At 34.3% G+C, this 21,869-nt stretch overlaps 1 protein-coding gene across 2 annotated transcripts; it reads left to right on the top strand.

Moving 5' to 3' along the window:
- Window positions 1-50: 50 nt before the first annotated feature.
- LOC127848455 (uncharacterized) lies at window positions 51-14,261 on the top strand. Of its 2 annotated transcripts, none has more exons than XM_052380930.1 (8): window positions 51-125; window positions 2,784-2,907; window positions 3,488-3,525; window positions 3,648-3,707; window positions 4,377-4,515; window positions 5,533-5,597; window positions 10,814-10,976; window positions 12,983-14,261. In XM_052380930.1, the coding sequence occupies exons 2-8, from the start codon at window positions 2,820-2,822 to the stop codon at window positions 12,994-12,996; spliced, it is 567 nt and encodes a 188-aa protein (XP_052236890.1). In that variant the 5' UTR covers window positions 51-125; window positions 2,784-2,819; the 3' UTR covers window positions 12,997-14,261. The 2 variants fall into 2 exon arrangements, with proteins under 2 accessions (XP_052236890.1, XP_052236889.1); XM_052380929.1 differs by lacking the exon at window positions 12,983-14,261 and adding an exon at window positions 11,099-12,975.
- Window positions 14,262-21,869: the final 7,608 nt, after the last annotated feature.

Raw genomic sequence — 21,869 nt, 5'->3', positions numbered from 1 at the left:
ACATGTCCAATAAAGCGATCCGTAACAAATATTACGTATAAATGGAAAGCCCCGTTAAATCCACTTTACTTTCGATTTCGTTTGTGATTACAGCAGTTTGAAAAGATCATCAATGTGATCAAAAGGTACATATTATCTTAACTGCTAGTGTTGTTTCAGTTAATAGTACTATTTCAAGTGCATTTATGCACACTTTGGAATAATAATTGATGTAGTAATACTAAAAGGCAACAAATAGTTGTCTTATTTCGTTTTGATAATTGCCTTTTGTGACTTGATACTTGCTTTTTGAGAATGGCGCTGTGTGAATCTAAATTGGTTTGTAAATGAATGGAGATTTCGTAAATTGCGGAAGGTCTGGTGGTCCTAAACACTACACAGATAAGAAGAATAAAAACGCATTCAACCCAATATTGACCATATGTTGGTTTCAACAATATAAATCTTGATTTTACTGAAATACCTGGTAATGTATATAGTTGGCAAATGTATGTATTTAGTAATCTCTTACGGCATGGTTTATATCTGTAGCTGTATATGAATTTGAGAATCCTTGTGCGAGTGTTGAAGAAAAATATTCTGCACAATTTAGATTGCATATTTAATGAAATGATGACGATAAACTAAGTCAAGCTCAGGTTAAGGCTTTAGTAACTCAGTAATGCGCTCGACTTGTTCTGCTTAACCTGGCAAAATTACGCAATATTTACACGATAATTTATTTGAACCCAAAGCAGCCCAAACAGTAAGCTTAGAAGGCCAAGGTGGTTGACTGTACATGCAATGTGTGTCATAGATATTAACTTATCTCTGAACAAAAATGTTTATTTATTAGATCTATTACATTTTATGTGTTGGTGAAAGTATAATATGTTGATGCTCAGAAAAAACGAACAATGATTTCCTTTAATTGTATTTTAATTTTACATATACATTTATAAAAGCAACTTAGAGGATCAACACCTACAATAAAATACTTAAAAAAAGTTTTTTTCGATTACACGGGTCACTTTGATTAGTTATTGTTTTTAAAGCAAATTATCAAAATGATTATTTACTTGACCTAGCTATAAGATAAAACAGAAACAGTTAACTACATTTAATTTTAGTCCATACATTTTAGCAAGCTGTAAATATATGCCCCGTGAGAAAAGGTGAAACAAAATGTTAACCTCACTTATGGATGATGATTATAAGTATCAATTATTTAAACGAGCTATTAATTGTTTGGTCTAAGATAAAAATACATTTAATGTTGTATAATGCTAATTGTTTTGCGTTGTCATATTGATTTGGACCTTTGACAAAGCTTAAATGCATATTTGTGTAGTTGTTTTTATACTATTAATACAATCTAGATTGACATTTTTGAATATTGACTATACAGACATCCACAGGATTTTTATATGCTTGAATGGGAATCGTTAATTAATACCGCACTGGCAAGGTTAAACATATATAATATATACGATTTACAACATAAAGTATGCTAAATGGTTTTAAAACAAATGTATTTCGCGATAAAAAAAATCACCTGTCGCTTATACACTTGTTTATCACGTTTATCAACAGTTATCGTAAGACTTAACTTATTTAATATTTGTTTCGAGCCGGACTTGAATTTTCATCTTTATATAGATTTGAAAGCTAAAGTGTTCTTATTTAAATACTGTTTAAACTGTGGAAGCTTTTTTTCACAACACGAACATGTATGTGTTCAAATGACCCTAAACGGTTGTTATATCAACCGCAACATTTTGAATTAACTATTTATCCATATCAACGTATGTGTTTAGTGAATAATGCTAATGTATTATAATGCATTGCATTAGGAATGCGTAACGCAAATATAAATATAATTTATTAATACATACGTGATGGCATAATTACTGAATATAGGTGTTTACGCCCGCCTTGGCAGAACACGTCACCTGAACCCTTAGCTTGCAAATAACATGGTTGTTTATGCCTTAGATGAGCACACTGTGGTAAGATCGGTCCATGATACCGATTTCAAATAAATACATGTAAATCGTGTTATGCTTTATTTCCGCCAGGTATACCATGTCGTTCGTGATTTCTCCTTTGCAACCAAATACTCTGTTGTTCTATACTAAAGTTGACTTTAACTATCAAAATTACATTAAACTATACAATCATTTTAAAATATAGCTAACGATGCATATATTTACTTGCATAACGATAACAACAACCGAAAATTTACTGCAGCACTTTGTATATAGACTCATATTGAATGCATCACGTTAGTAATATTGTTATTGCCGTCCTAAGTGTTATTAAATATAAACATGTGTTTGTGTATCTAAACAGATTATTGTTAAGAGCAGCATAAAGTGTTGTTACAGATACTAACTTTATTTCCAAACTGTATTGTGGCATGAATAGCCTTCGCCATATCACAAAGTACATGATAAGACTGTTAAGTGCCTAAGGGCGAACTGTTTCAGGCACGTGATTTCTGCAAAGTTGTACGCAGCGCTACCAATTGTAAAGTAGCAGTCGCCGTCTTTAAATATGTGTTCAATGTTCTTACATCTCTCCTGAACGAAACAACAACGACATATCTAGCAAAAGATTAATCTGCAAATTAGGCTATCGTTCTGTCGGGAGAAATAAGCTTTCAAACTATTTAGTAAATGTGTGTATAGATACATGTATATTATTTTGGCAATACTTATATACATATTTGGGTACCCGTTCAAATATTTCACTATCACATATTCAATGGTTTGTCTTGTTTGCTTGTTTTGTGTATGTTATAGCTCGATAAAGAACACTTAATCGCCACTTCATTAGGCATGGGTAAGCTACAAAAAGAAAAGGGGCGGCGAATGAAAAAGAAGATAAGCGAAAATACAAGAAAGGAATCTAAACAATCTTTTTTAGGTATGTGTCACAATCATTATGATTTTTGCACTGTAACACATCCAGATAGTAAGGTAAAAAGATCTCATGTAGTACACAATAAATAGAACACTTGATTTCATAATAAGAGTAATTTTCTCTTGTTTATATTTTGCTTACAATTTGTACTAGGCATAACTCAAAAGCGATAAAAGTTATAAACATGAAACTAAACAAAAAAGAAATATATCTTTGATGACAAGTGACAAGAACACTAAATGTTGCTATCGTATTTAAAAGATATTTTCCTGTGTCGATCGTCAACATATTTCGAAAACTTTTACAAATGCAACGTCCTAGATAGATATTTCTCAATGAGATAAATTAACGCATGAATACACTTTCTCAGGGCGATCTTGAACAATATTGTGTACTTATAAACAAGCAAAAATACATAAAATAAATGTTAATTCCATCAAATACATATTTTCACGTCGCTGCTGATAGGAAATATAAGAACTAAAATCGTCTCAAATTAAATAGAAACTGTTTTAAAAAGCTGTTTAAAGAGCATTATTTATAAAGCACGAACATTTATCTACACATGCTTGTTTGATTTTAGGTACATCTTCAGATACAAGCTGGGCTTTTTTACAATTGGTACGTACCTCTTGTCACCAAACTCAAAGCCGTTCTACAAATAGTGATTTATAAAGTGTTTTTCAATGAAGGCCCAGTGTGGGTCTTATATTGTTACCTGTCCTTTTGTTTTTTCATTACAGGTGATTGAGTCGCATCATCCTAGACTTTTGCGTACAAAAGCCTTCATGGACCTCAAGAAGGTAAATGTTAAGAAAATTGAGATGATAACATCGATATCAGTATTTAACTATATACAATATATAATCTAAATTTATTGTTTTTATATTATATGTAATTTCAACAAATAAGTTTTTTTGAAAATATTGAATATTCAAACTGTTTGTGAAATTGTGAATATCGACTTTTGATTTTTTGCTTTTATTAAACGTCTTTAAATGACTCTCACTTGAATGCTTGAATGTTCATGCTAATGCATGCTAAGATTTCTGTATCCGCCATTCGCTATGAACATTTGTGTAAACATATCAGATAATTAAACATACACACACGACTGTTTAAAATAGCTCTCATATTGCTTGACCAACCATCTAGATATTTTTTGTAAAAAAAAACTTTTAAGTGAAAAGTTAGCTCGTAATCACTATATTGGTCTGTTCCGCAAGCATCCCTTAACAAATATATACAGTAAGCACTGTTAAAACAATCTGTTAGGATATTTCAAATAACGGTAAAGACATTGGAAATTGCTTATATAAATACTTGCTTATATAAATACATGTTAATTCGTTAAATGTTTTCAATATAATTTTGATTAAGCATTTAAATTGATAGTAAAATTGGACGAAATATTTCATTGCCGATTGATTATTGGAGGGCATTCCTTTTTGTTTATTTTATTAATTGAATAGGCGAAAGAACGTTATGTTAACGCCACTTCATTAAGCGGTCAGCAACGAAAACAAAAGCAGACCATGCTAAGACGACCTAACTTGAAGCTAAGCGACTTTGAAAAAAAGGAATCTGAACAATCAGTTGTGCTGTCAGATGGTATGTTTCAAGCGTTTATATGATCAATGCAATATAATCACTCTTATTCTGATAGTAAGTTTGATAAAGTACATATATCCAATTGTAGAGAAGTGTTTTACATATGAGACAGTGCGCATACTTGTTAGATGAATATCAAAACTACCCTTGTTATGCTTCAGTGCGCATACTTGTTAGATGAATATCAAAACTACCCTTGTTATGCTTGTATTAAATTTCATCCGGGACTTATACTCTATCAGTCTGCAACTTCATATATGAATATTTTTCATGAAGGGAAAGTGAAATACTCAAGAACTATAACACTTGATTCCTAAATGTTAAAGTCATTTCCTTTTTGTAATGTGTATGCTTGCATTTTTTTCCTAGGGGTATCAAAAAAACTATAAGAGTTAATAAAATGGAACTTCAAAAGTAGAAGAATATCAGTGGGGTCAAGTGAAGTATACAAGAGGAATAATTAGTGATTCTATAGTTTACAGTAATTTTCCTTGTTTGATTGCTTTCATGTTTTACATTAGTTTTCCTTGGTTTATTATTGAATTTTAATTTGTCTGGTCCCTATCGTGTAAGCGGTTACAGTTGAAACATTTTAGGTTGAAAGCTCTAATAAGCGGCGATTTACAGATGTATGCATTTACTCAGATGAACTACGGACTATGTAAAATTCGTACTAAGAAAATCAATACACGATGAAACGATATTCATCCCATAAAACACGAATCATGTTGATGTTTATAAATCTTACTTTCAAATACATCTTCAATATTTCTAAAATAATTCTGGTGTTTAATTAAATTTATAAGTGCGTTTGGTGAATTTGTTAAGCAAGCACATTTTATCTACAAATACACTTTAAATTACAGGCATATCTTCATCTTATCTTAAATGTTTAACAATGCAATACATTTCTGTTTTTAAACAAACGGTGCATTTGTCACCACCATTTAAGCCGTACTACAAAGGATGACTGAGAGCTGGTTTTGATTTTGATACTCGCCCTCTTCCTTTTTTCAGAACATTTGCGTTATGAATCTAACATTGGACTCAATTGTGAAATGTACTACATGGGCAATTTAAAGGTAAATGATCATATTATAACATGGATAAACAGTATTTCGGTAGTTTGTATTTGATAATATTATTGTGAAAACATTATTAATTATTTTAACTAATTAGTTTTCAAAATATATAAAATATGAAACACATTATGGACAAATGTAATATTGAACGTACAGTTTTTTATTTGTATTTTATTTTATTTCTTTGAATGTCTTTCAGTAGCATGTTCATGATATCCTCGTTCGCTTATCACTCAAGATTCATATTTCGTCGTCCGTTTTTCGTCATTCGTTATCAACATTAACAGTTCACTAATATCAGATCAGTGCAGACTTTTTTTCGCTATCGATCAACTTTATTCAATTAATGTAGCCACGTCAATATACACTTTACCCCCCCCCCCCAAACAATCGCTACAAAATGTACCTTTACTGATCCTGGTAGAGGAGAAGGGATTTTAAATTCTATCAAAGAATGACCGAAATCGGACCTCCAGCAAAAACCTATTAAGACTCATAACTATGTAACTATCCACCCAAATTTGATGGCTTTTGGTGTCTATACCTGGATACCGTGGGAAGGGCGAAGAGACCATTTAGATCATCAGACATAATATAAGTTTATTATGTTATACAGAATGCAACCTGGCGTCAAAAATGCCTCCGACACAATACGAAGGACTTTTAATTCTAGGTGCATTCACAAGTCAAACGTACTTGCACCAACTACATATTTTTCCCGACGTGACTGGCAATGTGTGACAGGTTATTTGCAGAAAAAGCACATAGTCGCACATAATTTTTGTTTGCGGCTACAACTAGGATAAACGATAAAAAATGAAAAGAGCATTACCGGTAGACCGTCTACCAAAATCAAGCGTAGTGGTTCAAAATAGTATAACTTTACCAAGCAATACCACGTAAACGAGCTTTTAAGATCCAAAGATTTAATTACATATCGCAGCCATTAATTAACGAATAGTACTAGCATTTGGAATAGGTTTACATCACAATTATTTGAAGCCATCGCATAGGCAACATCTTTCGATAACGTTTCAAGGTACATGTTAAGAAGTTTCCCCGATAATGGGAATTTCCGTATTTTGCTGTTTACTGAGAATTATCCCCGATAATGGGAAATCCGTTATTTACTATTTCCCCGATAGTGGGAACAATATAAAGCCAAATACCCGCTTTTGGTATGAGCATTTATTAACGATCCAATATATATATATATAATCCTTGTGTCAAGCCAGTAAATCACTAAGTAACGACGTCACGTCTTTAACGTTACGTCACAAATCGACGTCACGTCATGGAACCAATCCGCTGGTGCCAATTAAACGTTCAAATCTAATGGCCATTTTCCCCTCCATCAAAATACAGTACATTTTGATAAATATTGTAAAACAAAATTTTAAATAATAAATTGAATACGTAAATTAATTGTATGTTCTTTTCGATATTCTAATCTCTAATTGTCCAGTTCTAAAGGACATAGCTTTGTCACCGATCTCGTCATGGTGCTGCTTCCAACCTGAATTTTTACGACTTTCACTCGACCGTCTTGTTCTGGATAAACCTCGAGTATCCGTCCTAGTGGCCAGTTTCCCGTCGTCGTTTCCGGAATAATGATAAGGACGATTTCGCCAATCTTGATGTCTCTTTCAGGATGAAACCGCTCTCGTGTTGCATTGGTTAAAGAGTGGTTTTCAGCAGCTAATGGAAATGCGCTGAGATTTTCCCTTGCGCGTTGCTGTAAGACATACTGTGCTTGGAATGGTGATGAATTTACACCGAACACGACTCTATCAAATTCGTAGATATCGGGACAACGATTATGATTCATTCCCCTCCATAGGAATCTGTGATATGGCTTGTCCGCGTGATTGATGCCTATTCTGAGATACATCTCGGTTATGTCGCAAACTACTGCAACGGGATGCTTTCTGAATCTTAGCAAAACGTCAAACAGATCGCGCTGTAGCTTTTGTCCTTGGTGTATTTTATCATTTACGTCTTCAAATTTTGCTGCAGCATCGAACACGATTCTGGTTTTTGCTTTATCTTTATCTAGCCTCAGAACAGGAAAATGTGGTAGAAACCACTTTGAATTAAACACTTCAGAATCCGGAACTTTTGACACGTACTTCTTTTCTACGTATTGTTCGATGATTTCGCTGTATGCTTTAGCTACCCGAGGACATTGTTTGAGTCTTTTATCTGTGTTCTCTAATCTATTCAGTGCCATTTTGTAATTGTTTGGCATAACAGTTTCGTTGCTCTTCCATGGAATGGCGACGCGATACATCTGATTTTCGAATATGCACGACTGTTTTACTGCTTTAAGTGCTTGTTGCTCGTCAATGTTAACGACAGGTGATTCAGTTGATTCCCTTTCAACTTCCCAGAATTTCTTAAGAGTCAGGTTTAGATTCTCGATTTCCGTTACGTCTCTTACAAAGTATGTTCGCGCATAATTTGTTTGTAGGACCGGTGTTAAATTTGAACACGTATTACCGATGCATGTCCATCCAAGTGGAGTAAGACGCGCTATTGGCTCCCCTGCTCTACCTCTTCTTTCTTCCAGTGCATAATGTAAATCTGCACATTCAAGTCCAATTAAGAGGTCAACAATAGGTCTGGTCGTTGCTTTTGGAAATGTTACGTCACGAAGATGTGGCCATTTTCTTTGGTACTTGTTCCAGTCAACAACTTTCATGTCTCCTGTTACTTTGTTAGCTGTATATGCTGCTACATTTATCTTCACGCTTCCGTTGACACTTCTTATTTCGAATTCAACTGGTCTTGTTTCAAAAGTCTCGACTTGACCATTCAGTACATTGACCTTGACCTTTTCCGTTCTACTTTTACAGCCGAGTTCTGCCGCTACGTCACTATTGATGTACGTTTTTGTACTTGCGTCATCTAGCAATGCGTTTACAGTTATCGACCGATTTCCATTTGCGAGAATAACCGGAGCTGTTCGGAGCCCTACTAAACCAGAACTGGTATGACTTTTTGCTGACAAATATGTTGCCCCTTTCTCTTCCGTAGGAGATTGAACTAGACTGTCAGCAGCGTTTGATTTCATGCTCTTTTGCGCATCTCTGTGTAACAGTCTGTGATGCAGCTCTTCACATCCAGTTTGTCCGCATGGTCTACTTCGACGGCATGACTTTCCGACATGGTTAAACCCAAGGCAACGATAGCAGAGATGAAGTTGTTTTGCTTTGTCCCACCGTTGTGAAACGTTCATTTCTTTAAAATTGTCACAGTTCCATACTCCATGCTGTTTGTCACATACTCTGCATTTAAATATTTTCCCGCTTTCTTCGGAACCACCAAAAAACGTTCTTTGATTGTTAGAGTTCGTCTTTTTCGAAGTATGCTCTGACATCAAATATCCTGACATTCCTTGCACGGTCTCTGACGCGATAGTTTGAAATTCTGCCTCTTGAATAACCCATGTCCGTAGCGACAATACTGACTCATTGTGTTGACCCTCAAAGACCCAACGATGATATCGTGCCAAGAGCGGTTCTGGTAGTTTTCTTTGTAATTTTGCATATAATGAGCCAATTCCAAGTTCGTTGTGTTGATCCGCTTCCTGCAAATTAATAATTGCTACGTCTAATAGATCGGCAAATTGTTCTAGGTCTTTTGCGTTGCCAAGTCGGACGTTTTCGAAGTGTTCAAGTTCTTCTAGGTAAATAGCTATCTGTCGACGCGTGCCCCCATATTTCCTTTCAAGTCGATCTTTTGCCGCTTCGTATGCAAACGCCGAGTGCCCAAGATTTTCAATTACTTTTAATGCTTCGCCAGATAAGTACTGTCTAAGCTGAAGAAGTTTGTACTCTGCTGTGGCTGGCGCTCTGTCAATACAAGCAATGAATGCTGCTTTCCATGATTGGTAGACTCGCTTATCACCATTGAACACTGGAATTTCCACACGTTTGAGTTGCCTCCAAAGGTCGTGTCCTAATGTAGGATCGATGCCTGAACTCATAGCGTTGCCTTCTTCAATTTCGTCTTTGATGTTAGAGGCATGAGGTGCTTCACGCCCACAATCGTTTTGCGCATCGAACCCGGTCCAATTACGCCACATACTTGGAAATTTGTCATTTTGTCGCACAGTTTCATGTGAAGCCGGCCGGTCTTTAGAAATATAAAGTTTACTCACCGTGTCATGCGACAACGCTTTGCTTACTTGACTTGCTGTTTCACTTCGTAGATCGTTTAAATAGACACAGGCTTCTTCCGTTGTTTTTTCATATTCAAGTTCAATCTTTTCCATTTCCCCAATTACTATTTTACTTTTTTCAAGTTCATCTTTCATGTACATATTGGATAAACTATCAAGCCCTTTAATAACTTCGTCCATCGCAAAATCCAACTGCTTGCAAGCGTCGTTCACTGTCGCGCTACATGCATTTCCCACCAAATGTGACACTACCATTTTTCTTGCTCTGGTAAAATTAGTTTTCAGTCTTATTTTCTCCCTCTTTAACAAAATCTCTGTCTTTAAATATTCAACTGGATCCATCGCTCACTCAATTTAGAAACCACGCTCTGCTACCAAATGTTAAGAAGTTTCCCCGATAATGGGAATTTCCGTATTTTGCTGTTTACTGAGAATTATCCCCGATAATGGGAAATCCGTTATTTACTATTTCCCCGATAGTGGGAACAATATAAAGCCAAATACCCGCTTTTGGTATGAGCATTTATTAACGATCCAATATATATATATAATCCTTGTGTCAAGCCAGTAAATCACTAAGTAACGACGTCACGTCTTTAACGTTACGTCACAAATCGACGTCACGTCATGGAACCAATCCGCTGGTGCCAATTAAACGTTCAAATCTAATGTCCAGTACATATGCAATATGTTTAATAATTTACTTAACGTTATAAGCACCGACATATTTTCAGAGAGTTAAAACGGTGCTTTGTACCGTGTTCATCCAAAATATGCATTGTATCATTGACAAAAATGTCTTCACGGTAAAGTTGTTTAATCAAACACATGTTTTGTAAAATAATATAAACTCATTAATTGACATCGGTATAAAACGATCTCTTTTTTGTATATTTTTTAATGCTGGGGCTAATTAATATGCATATATTAATCATGTTGAAGCGATTATCCGTTTATAAAAACAATATGTTCCGACAATGGCATCTTAAAATTAAAGTTACGTACTTTTATTAATAGCCTCCTTATTTTTTAGAAAGACCACGATGATAGTTTAACAACGAAAATGATGGACACATATCGCAGACTCATGAACTCTGTTGGAGTCATTATGGTAGATGGGAAAACCTTGGGCACAGGTTTTCGAGTCGGAAAAATATATGTTGCAACGGCCTGGCATGTTGTAAACGGCATTTTAGGTAGGTTTAATATAATATCAGCATGAAAGGAACCATTTTCGTTTTATATTTAATTCATTTAAACTGTTTAAATGCAGATATATAATAATGATGTATTTCCTACGTTGTTTTTCGTTTCAAAGATCATCGACTAACAGGAGTGAAAAATTCGTCAAATTTGCTACAAGCCTACATTGTCTTCAGTGACCCTCCAGACGATTGTTCTGCTACAAAATACACTTTCAAACGAGCATACTATTCTGATGAAGGCCTTGATTTTGCAATTCTGAAAATAAGTAATGCAGACAAATCGTTACCACTTAAACTTGCAATAAGGAAGGAACCATGGGAACCACCTTTTATGGGGGGAAGTGTTTCGTTAATCAGTTATGGTCATCCATCTAAACACAATAAAATTATTGAACTACAATGTAAAGTAGTCGTTTCTACAAAACAAGAGATGCACAAATTGCGGTTGTTTGTTCACAAACACGGAAACGATCTTAAGTGCAATTTGAAGGCGAACTGCGAATTTAAAGTTGTTGACGAATGTTCTATCGGATACGATGCTGACAAAAAGATATTCATTAATTGTTTCGTGGAAAAGGGAGCTTCCGGGGCACCTATGCTGGCATGCATTAATCCGCTGTATGACATTGTTGAAGTCGTAGGGATGTTGACTCATGGGTTGCCAGAGTTTTACTATTGCCTTAATGAGGACTTTCAGAAACGTATTCCAAACAGTCAACGAATCGAAGCAGGATACAAAATGTCACATGTTTATGAAAATATGAAACAAATTAAACCCGTTTTAGCGGCAGATGTTTTTACATAAGAAGCCTTTATTATTATTGTCGAAATGTATAGTTGAGTTGTGTCCGGTGCCAGAGTGAACCATACATCGAAATGTTGCTGCTTATCACCCATTATTTAAAAATACCAAGTTACCAGTTGGCGATTTTTATGATAAATCACTTTGGCAAGCGACTTTATTTGTCCGCGCAAAAATTTGACGGGGTGTACATGTTACGTTGTTTTATATCACCTTAGCACAAAGTGCTTAGTCCAACTCTGACTTGCGTCCATAGTCGTCCGGTGTGTGTCATACGGTGTATGTCGTCAACTGTTAGCTGGTAACCACAATTTTCATCAATTGTAATAATATTTTAATGGACAATATCTAGGCCAAGATCTAATCACGTGCCTTCAATGAGTATGTAAAATGTGAGAAATAAACCCTGTTACCATTTTGTCGACCGCATTTATGGCTCAATCTTGATGTAGCGTGGTCATAATGTTTATGGCAAAAATACCTTTGCCGAGTCTCGATTATGAGTCATACGAATCAAGAAACTAGTTAACTAGATCATATCTTAGACAAAACTATGTTGCCACTGTATAGGTCACATTTTGTGAATGAATCTTTATATAACTTGGTAAGAATGCTTATCTTGACAATTTCTAGGCTGTGTTGAAATCCGATTGATGTGTTACCCAAACTAGGTCACGGAGTAAAATTTAAGAAAAACCCTGTTACCAATAAGGAAGCCACATTTATGACTTATTAAGTATTTATGAAACTTGGTAGGAATGATTTTCTTGACAATATGAATTTCATGTTTAAATCTGAGTAAAATTAGGTAAAAAAACAACAAGATCATGTCTTGAACAAATGGTATCAGTGTACTCAGTTAAAGAGCATTCATGGCCCTATTGGTAAATTATATTTTGATCTGACATAATTTGGATTGATTCTGCTAATAAAAAAATGTATTAAAAAAAGTGTGTTCATTTACCTTATATTTCGAGCTGGCATTTACATTCCTTATCCGAGTCAGTAGTCACTAAATTATTCTTATTATACCAAGTGATTTATAGACTTTGGAAAAAGGTAAACTATGGTACCTTTAGTAAAAATTTTGCATGTCAACATGATTTAAATGTTGCATTAATTATAATCAAATTAATATATGGTTTGATAATAGAGTATTTTAATCAAAAGTCTTAACTTTATGTTTTCGTTTCAGAATACGAACCGTGATTTCCATTGTATAATGACACGACTAGTGGTATTATTTATGAGACAACATTATGATTGAATGCTATTTAAGGATATGCGGTGCTTTTGCATCAAATGTTTCTTCTTAAATTGTGTATTCTTTATTGCTTTTTTTTTGTTAAAATATCCTGCTATAATATGAAGCGAAATCAAATCAATTCATGAACATCAATTTAGGGATTTTATGTTTATCTGATGTTATGTTTATTACACATGATGAACTGTAAGTTTTCAAAAATAATATCTGTTAGTGACTGTCAAATATAAGATGGTGTCATGCACACTGCTGAACATGTTTGAATTTGTTTGAATGTTTGCTGGTTTTAATTTGTGTATATAATTGCCTAGCATATTGTGAAAACAAAATACCTGCGATATTTTAATATTTTGCAAATGCTTTTTTAGGTAAAGCGATTAATAAAGACTCTGTAAATTGAAATGATTGACTGAGATTAAAGTTTCAAAGTTTACGTGTATGCCCCCTGTACGCTTGCATACAGCAGGCGCACTGTCCGTCAGGCCTTCCGTTTTTCGGTGGTTTTTTACGCAACGCTTTCAGATATAAAGCTGATTTTCGGTGTGTGAGTCTACCTACATGACCTACAGATGAAAAGGGAGTTTTGTTCCAGTCCATCGATTGATTTTTGGCGAAGTTATGGGTCTTTGACATATACATGTTATCTGTAATAACCGTTTTCAGGAGTTTTATTTACGCAACGCTTTCAGATACTGAGCTGATTTTGGTATGCAAGTCCAACGATATAACTTATAGATGTAATGAGAGTTTCGTTCCGGTCCAGTGATTTTTGGCGCAGTTATTGGCCTTGGACTTGGACATTTTCTCAAAAATAGCTGCTGTGCGTATTCAATGCGCATGAGGGGGCATTGCGTTTCACAAACATTTAATTTTTATTTCTGAATAGAATTCTTTAAATAATAAAAAATATATTAAATGAATACAACGTTAGTTTTTAATTCTAACATTTGAAATGGAGCATGTAAATATTCCTTATCATGTGCAATAAAATGTCCTTTAAAACATTTACATTTATTGATATTATATTTAATTATTTGTATTTCTGGATCGAATTGTTCTTGGCAATGGAATACGGGTTAATTTTCCGAAAACTTTTGCATGTTTGAAAACCTTTTTAGTTTTTATATTTATTGGTAGCATACAATCTTTTAAAGTGTCCGAAAATAAAAATATCAAATTAAAGGCTGTGTGAAATATTTGAATAATATGCTTAAATAAAGATTTATTAAAATGATGTTGAAACAGAAATGTCTGATTTTTATTAAAGATCATTGACGTTACTATTAATAATTAAAGCAGTTATCCCTGGGACACATATTTCAGCTGCCTTGATTTCAGTAGCAAACGTTTAATCGTTACGAATGTAATGAGAATTTCGTTCTACAATACCAAAATATTTTATCTGTAACACTATTGTATTTGTGCAACATTCTCACTGAAGTGCACTGTTTTAGCGTAGTATAAACATTGTCAAAAAAACTTTGTCTTGGATATACATTTCTTATGTAATATCAGTACACCACTTATGGTATTATGGTATAGAATGTTAAAGAGAGTAATTATATTTAACTCTTCTTTCAAAACCACAACAATTATTCGAACAAAACATTAACATCAATTTGTCTATGAAGTATTCATTGAACAAAGGGGTCACTAGAGGACGGGACATTCTTTCAAATAACTTATCCAGAACTTTTCTTTTCTAACACCAATTATTTAATAAGTGTATGGTGAGCCATACGGGTTTTCTTGTGCCTTTTTGTAGATAATCAAAAATGCATTTCAAAAGTATGTTGTATTGGATACCTTAGAAAAGTTGGCAGTTAATTCGTTTGTATGTGTTTAATTTTTTGTTTCATTATCATTTTCTTTAAGATAAGTATATGCCAGAAAAATAGCGCTGGGCTACATTTTATTTTGTTTGTATGTATATTTATCCAAATGCTTATTATTTTATGTTCAAATGTCTTTTTATGTCAATGTATAAATTAAAAAAAAGCCAAGTTGTTATGAATAATACCAAAAACCACCGTAACTATGGAACACTAGTATGCATATTGCAGTGTTCCACAGAAATGATGCTTATGATAATCCAGCATGATGATGAATTATTACATGTTTGCATATTCAATTGCATGTTCAATGAATCCAAACAAAGCTGAAAATAACACTTATCTACTCAAACGGTATAAAATATTATTAAGTGATGTCTACTTTGCGTGTACCACTTTGGTCATCGAACTTCCTAATCATTGAAGCGTTTTCTCAGGTATTCATCAAAAACCGGTCATGCTTGTGTCATGTTTCCATTCTTTGCTATTGTCTGTGTTTATTTACACATGATCGTGTTAATAAATACACATGTTCAATAATCAATTACATATGTGTACGAATAAAACGTATTTAAACGGATAATACCGAGGAAAAGCTATTCCGTTCCAAACGTTTTATAAATACATTCATTAACAATGTAATAAAAATGTACACAAATACTATAAGGTAACTATTAAATTTGAGAGCAAATCATTGGTGGTTATGAATGCTGATCAGTAAGATGGTTCTACAATTACGATGACAATTTTGATGTAAGCGGTCGTTGATGTGATGTACATTATGATTTGAGAATGAGAAGAAACGTGATACTGCTGTTGATGCTGGTAATGGCGATTTCGATGATGATGATGATAAAAATGAAAATGATGATGATGATGATGGTGGTGGTGATGATGATGATGGTGATGATGGTGATGATGATGATGATGACGATGATGATGATGATGATGATGATGATGATGATGATGATGATGATGATGATGATGATGATGATGATGATGATGATGATGATCATGATGATGATGATGGTGGTGATGATGATGATGATGATGATGATGGTGATGATGATGATGATGATGATGATGATGATGATGATGATGATGATGATGATGATGATGATGATGATGATGATGATGATGATGATGATGATGATGATGATGATGATGATGATGATGATGATGATGATGATGATGATAATTATAATAAGTGTGATGATGAATACGAGTCTGAAGAGGATAATATGAATTTTAATAATGGCGATGAGGATAACGACTAAGACCACGATGATGGTTTTATTGATGATAATTAAGATGGTTGTGCATCTGTAATCCCGATTGTATGATAGTAGTGGTGGTAATGGTGATCAGACGATGATTATAAGGATGTTGTTATTGATACAAATGCTAATGTTGATGATGCAAATACTTACGATGTTTAAAACGCTGGTGATGCAATGGTGTTGATATTGTTTTTTGTTGCTTGGTTTAACACATGAACGTGTTCTATTATACAAATGTTCATTAATCAAGCACATATTTGTACGAACAAAAATGTATATTTGATGATGATGATTATATGACAACTCTTCTATAAAGCAGGCTATGGATTTGATTTATTTTTTGACTGCCCGCGTGCGTATACATGTAAATACAAAACATCTTGTTAAGTAGGCTAAGGCTTCGAAGTGTATAGTCCATAATTCGCATTAGTTTGGGTCTTTGACATATACATGTTATCTGTAATAACCGTTTTCAGGAGTTTTATTTACGCAACGCTTTCAGATACTGAGCTGATTTTGGTATGCAAGTCCAACGATATAACTTATAGATGTAATGAGAGTTTCGTTCCGGTCCAGTGATTTTTGGCGCAGTTATTGGCCTTGGACTTGGACATTTTCTCAAAAATAGCTGCTGTGCGTATTCAATGCGCATGAGGGGGCATTGCGTTTCACAAACATTTAATTTTTATTTCTGAATAGAATTCTTTAAATAATAAAAAATATATTAAATGAATACAACGTTAGTTTTTAATTCTAACATTTGAAATGGAGCATGTAAATATTCCTTATCATGTGCAATAAAATGTCCTTTAAAACATTTACATTTATTGATATTATATTTAATTATTTGTATTTCTGGATCGAATTGTTCTTGGCAATGGAATACGGGTTAATTTTTCGAAAACTTTTGCATGTTTGAAAACCTTTTTAGTTTTTATATTTATTGGTAGCATACAATCTTTTAAAGTGTCCGAAAATAAAAATATCAAATTAAAGGCTGTGTGAAATATTTGAATAATATGCTTAAATAAAGATTTATTAAAATGATGTTGAAACAGAAATGTCTGATTGTTATTAAAGATCATTGACGTTACTATTAATAATTAAAGCAGTTATCCCTGGGACACATATTTCAGCTGCCTTGATTTCAGTAGCAAACGTTTAATCGTTACGAATGTAATGAGAATTTCGTTCTACAATACCAAAATATTTTATCTGTAACACTATTGTATTTGTGCAACATTCTCACTGAAGTGCACTGTTTTAGCGTAGTATAAACATTGTCAAAAAAACTTTGTCTTGGATATACATTTCTTATGTAATATCAGTACACCACTTATGGTATTATGGTATAGAATGTTAAAGAGAGTAATTATATTTAACTCTTCTTTCAAAACCACAACAATTATTCGAACAAAACATTAACATCAATTTGTCTATGAAGTATTCATTGAACAAAGGGGTCACTAGAGGACGGGACATTCTTTCAAATAACTTATCCAGAACTTTTCTTTTCTAACACCAATTATTTAATAAGTGTATGGTGAGCCATACGGGTTTTCTTGTGCCTTTTTGTAGATAATCAAAAATGCATTTCAAAAGTATGTTGTATTGGATACCTTAGAAAAGTTGGCAGTTAATTCGTTTGTATGTGTTTAATTTTTTGTTTCATTATCATTTTCTTAAAGATAAGTATATGCCAGAAAAATAGCGCTGGGCTACATTTTATTTTGTTTGTATGTATATGTATCCAAATGCTTATTATTTTATGTTCAAATGTCTTTTTATGTCAATGTATAAATTAAAAAAAGCCAAGTTGTTATGAATAATACCAAAACCACCGTAACTATGGAACACTAGTATGCATATTGCAGTGTTCCACAGAAATGATGCTTATGATAATCCAGCATGATGATGAATTATTACATGTTTGCATATTCAATTGCATGTTCAATGAATCCCAACAAAGCTGAAAATAACACTTATCTACTCAAACGGTATAAAATATTATTAAGTGATGTCTACTTTGCGTGTACCACTTTGGTCATCGAACTTCCTAATCATTGAAGCGTTTTCTCAGGTATTCATCAAAAACCGGTCATGCTTGTGTCATGTTTCCATTCTTTGCTATTGTCTGTGTTTATTTACACATGATCGTGTTAATAAATACACATGTTCAATAATCAATTACATATGTGTACGAAAAAAAACGTATTTAAACGGATAATACCGAGGAAAAGCTATTCCGTTCCAAACGTTTTATAAATACATTCATTAACAATGTAATAAAAATGTACACAAATACTATAAGGTAACTATTAAATTTGAGAGCAAATCATTGGTGGTTATGAATGCTGATCAGTAAGATGGTTCTACAATTACGATGACAATTTTGATGTAAGCGGTCGTTGATGTGATGTACATTATGATTTGAGAATGAGAAGAAACGTGATGCTGCTGTTGATGCTGGTAATGGCGATTTCGATGATGATGATGATAAAAATGAAAATGATGATGATGATGATGATGATGATGATGATGGTGGTGGTGATGATGATGATGATGGTGATGATGATGATGATGATGATGACGATGATGATGATGATGATGATGATGATGATGATGATGATGATGATGATGATGATGGTGATGATGATGATGATGATGATGATGATGATGATGATGATGATGATGATGATGATGATGATGATGATGATGATGATGATGATGATAATTATAATAAGTGTGATGATGAATACGAGTCTGAAGAGGATAATATGAATTTTAATAATGGCGATGAGGATAACGACTAAGACCACGATGATGGTTTTATTGATGATAATTAAGATGGATGTGCATCTGTAATCCCGATTGTATGATAGTAGTGGTGGTGATGGTGATCAGACGATGATTATAAGGATGTTGTTATTGATACAAATGCTAATGTTGATGATGCAAATACTTACGATGTTTAAAACGCTGGTGATGCAATGGTGTTGATATTGTTTTTTGTTTGCTTGGTTTAACACATAAACGTGTTCTCTTATACAAATGTTCATTAATCAAGCACATATTTGTACGAACAAAAATGTATATTTGATGATGATGATTATATGACAACTCTTCTATAAAGCAGGCTATCGATTTGATTTATTTTTTGACTGCCCGCGTGCGTATACATGTAAATACAAAACATCTTGTTAAGTAGGCTAAGGCTTCGAAGTGTATAGTCCATAATTCGCATTAGTTTGACGCGGAGTGCATGAATGATACCGCTCAAAATATGTCAATACTTTACTGGCTGACAGGGTCCTGGGTGATGCGTCGTTGTGTCATTGTATACGTGGAATCTGATTACAAACTGGTAAATCATGTATTTGTTATGCTCTGTTACATGATAGAAAATAATGCTTTGCAACTTTGAAACAGGAAGAAATCCGTATTTGCTTCCTAGTGTGTTATTTCTAACATACTCTTAGAAAGAGTGGATAAATATATTTCCTGTTCAATACTCCCTCGTAAAACATGTTTACGATACCTATCTCCTTTTTATTATACTGGCCATGTCACAGCGATTTTTGTATCCACGTGTGTAAATCACACAAAGGTATGTAAATTATCTTCGTGTAATGTTTAGCAGTTCGTATATATTATAAGGGATCAATAGTGTATTTGATAATAGTAAAAGCATTCATTCACACACTATATATGTATTTGATATGCGGGTTCAAAGGAAATATAGGTAAATAAAGAACAAGTGGACAAAAGTAAAGTAAAATATCAATACTTGTAACCACGATTCCTATACCACGTGACTTTTTCGGATCTGTGTTGGGAGAATAAAGCGCGACCCAGTTAACATTTTTAAGGATCTCTGTTTAAATAGGTATCATGATCTTTTAAGACAAATAAGATTTTTTTCAGTAAAGTGCAACCGCGCGTTTGAACGGTTAGAAAAATGTCGGATCAGTGTGGAGACTTCATATTACAAATGCGCGGTTGCACTTTACTGAAAAACTACTATGGTGCTGCATTCTGATCGGCACGCTTGTCAATTCATATTTCAATCATTGAAGGCGCTGTAGAGATGAGACAGTTGCAGTCAAGATATTGTGATTTTGAAGAGGACATTTCCAAGAGCTGCCTCCTATGTGGTTTCAGAAGTGGCTCTGTAACTTAATACATATCGGATGTTCTTGTGGCCATTGAAAAGCAGTATGTCAGGTGGAGCAATTTTTGTATCGCTGAGCTTTTCAACCATTCGCCTGCGAACAAAGTGATTCGTCTGACGCTTACCATTTAGCCCGCAACTGCTCAGGCATGCGTTTCCATCCCTCTGTTTGATAAACCACTCGCAAATTGGTCATTTGAAATTATGGTCCCTAACGCAATGAAGAAACAACTTCCTGCTACTTAATATTCCTTGGGTCTCTTGGAAGTTAAACGGTTAAAGGCAACATTCTTGTAGAACGAAATGGGATGAATTTTATCTTAAGTGGTATAAATCCTAGGCGGGACTTTCGGGTTGTTTCAGTGGTTATCTCATATCATTGTTCTGGTTTGACGCTCGTATAGTCCGGGAAGCTCCGTGCCATATGCTGCAATTCCAATGGTAACGTTTTCCCAGCTTTAGAAAAAGGAGGACACAGGAAATCAAGAAAAGCAAGACCACTTACAAACAGAGAAAACAATAGTATTTAATATATTTTGAAAAATGCATGACCTTTACATATTGATATAAAAAACTTAATACTAAAAAATGAAACAATCCGCGCTAAGTAAGACATGTACGGTATACACAATGATGGCATCACTGGGAAAATCGCCTATAAAGCATGTTGTCATTAACAGCTATAAAATGGCCTGCGTTCTTAGGAGCCAATGTGATGCATTGGCTAACAGTCGATGACGAAACTGGGAAGGTTGGCGACTGAAACGTTTATAGAGCTCACAGAGACGCGTCGAATAGCATAAGCCCCGTTAACAGCTATAATAGGCGCGTGTCCTTTGCGTGATAATTTGCCTCTTTGACATCATTGATCAAAGTCGATGACGTCACTGGTCAAGGTCAATGACGTCACTGGATAGGTCGGCACCGTGGCAAATTGATATAGCTCACCGAGACGCTTCGAACAGCATAGGTCCAATCGTTAACAGCTTTAAAATAATCGTGCCATCTGCGTGCAATAGAGACATCATCGGCCATAAGTCAATAACGTCACTGGCAAGGTCGGCGACGTGGCAAGTTTGTAGAGCTCACCAAGACGCGTCAAATATCATTAAGAACGTACTTTACAACTATAAAATAACCGTTACATTTCTAAGTCGCCATTGTGACGTAATTAGTCAAAGTCGAATACGTAAATGACAAGAGTCGATTACATCACTGCAATGGTCGGCGACTTGGCACGTTTTTAGAGCTCACCGAGTCGCATCAAACAGGATTTGTATCGACGTAAATAGCTATAAAACGGGCATATCCTCTTTTTCTAAGTTGCAACAGTGACGTCATTGACTTGAAAAGTTGCACTTGGCGCGTTCGTACAGCTCACCGCGACAAACCGAACATAATTACTCCGGCCGTAAACAGCTATAAAATGACCATGTCTTCTACGTTCTTAGATGCCACTGTGACGTCAATATCCAAAAGGCGACGGTGTCACTTGGAATGTTTATTCTGTGGCAAATTTGTAAAGCCTACCGAGC

Source organism: Dreissena polymorpha, chromosome 10 (assembly GCF_020536995.1).
Source record: "Dreissena polymorpha isolate Duluth1 chromosome 10, UMN_Dpol_1.0, whole genome shotgun sequence".
Lineage (NCBI taxonomy): Eukaryota > Metazoa > Mollusca > Bivalvia > Myida > Dreissenidae > Dreissena > Dreissena polymorpha.
Note: the sequence above shows the minus strand (reverse complement) of the source record. Positions and strands in the feature narration are given on the sequence as shown.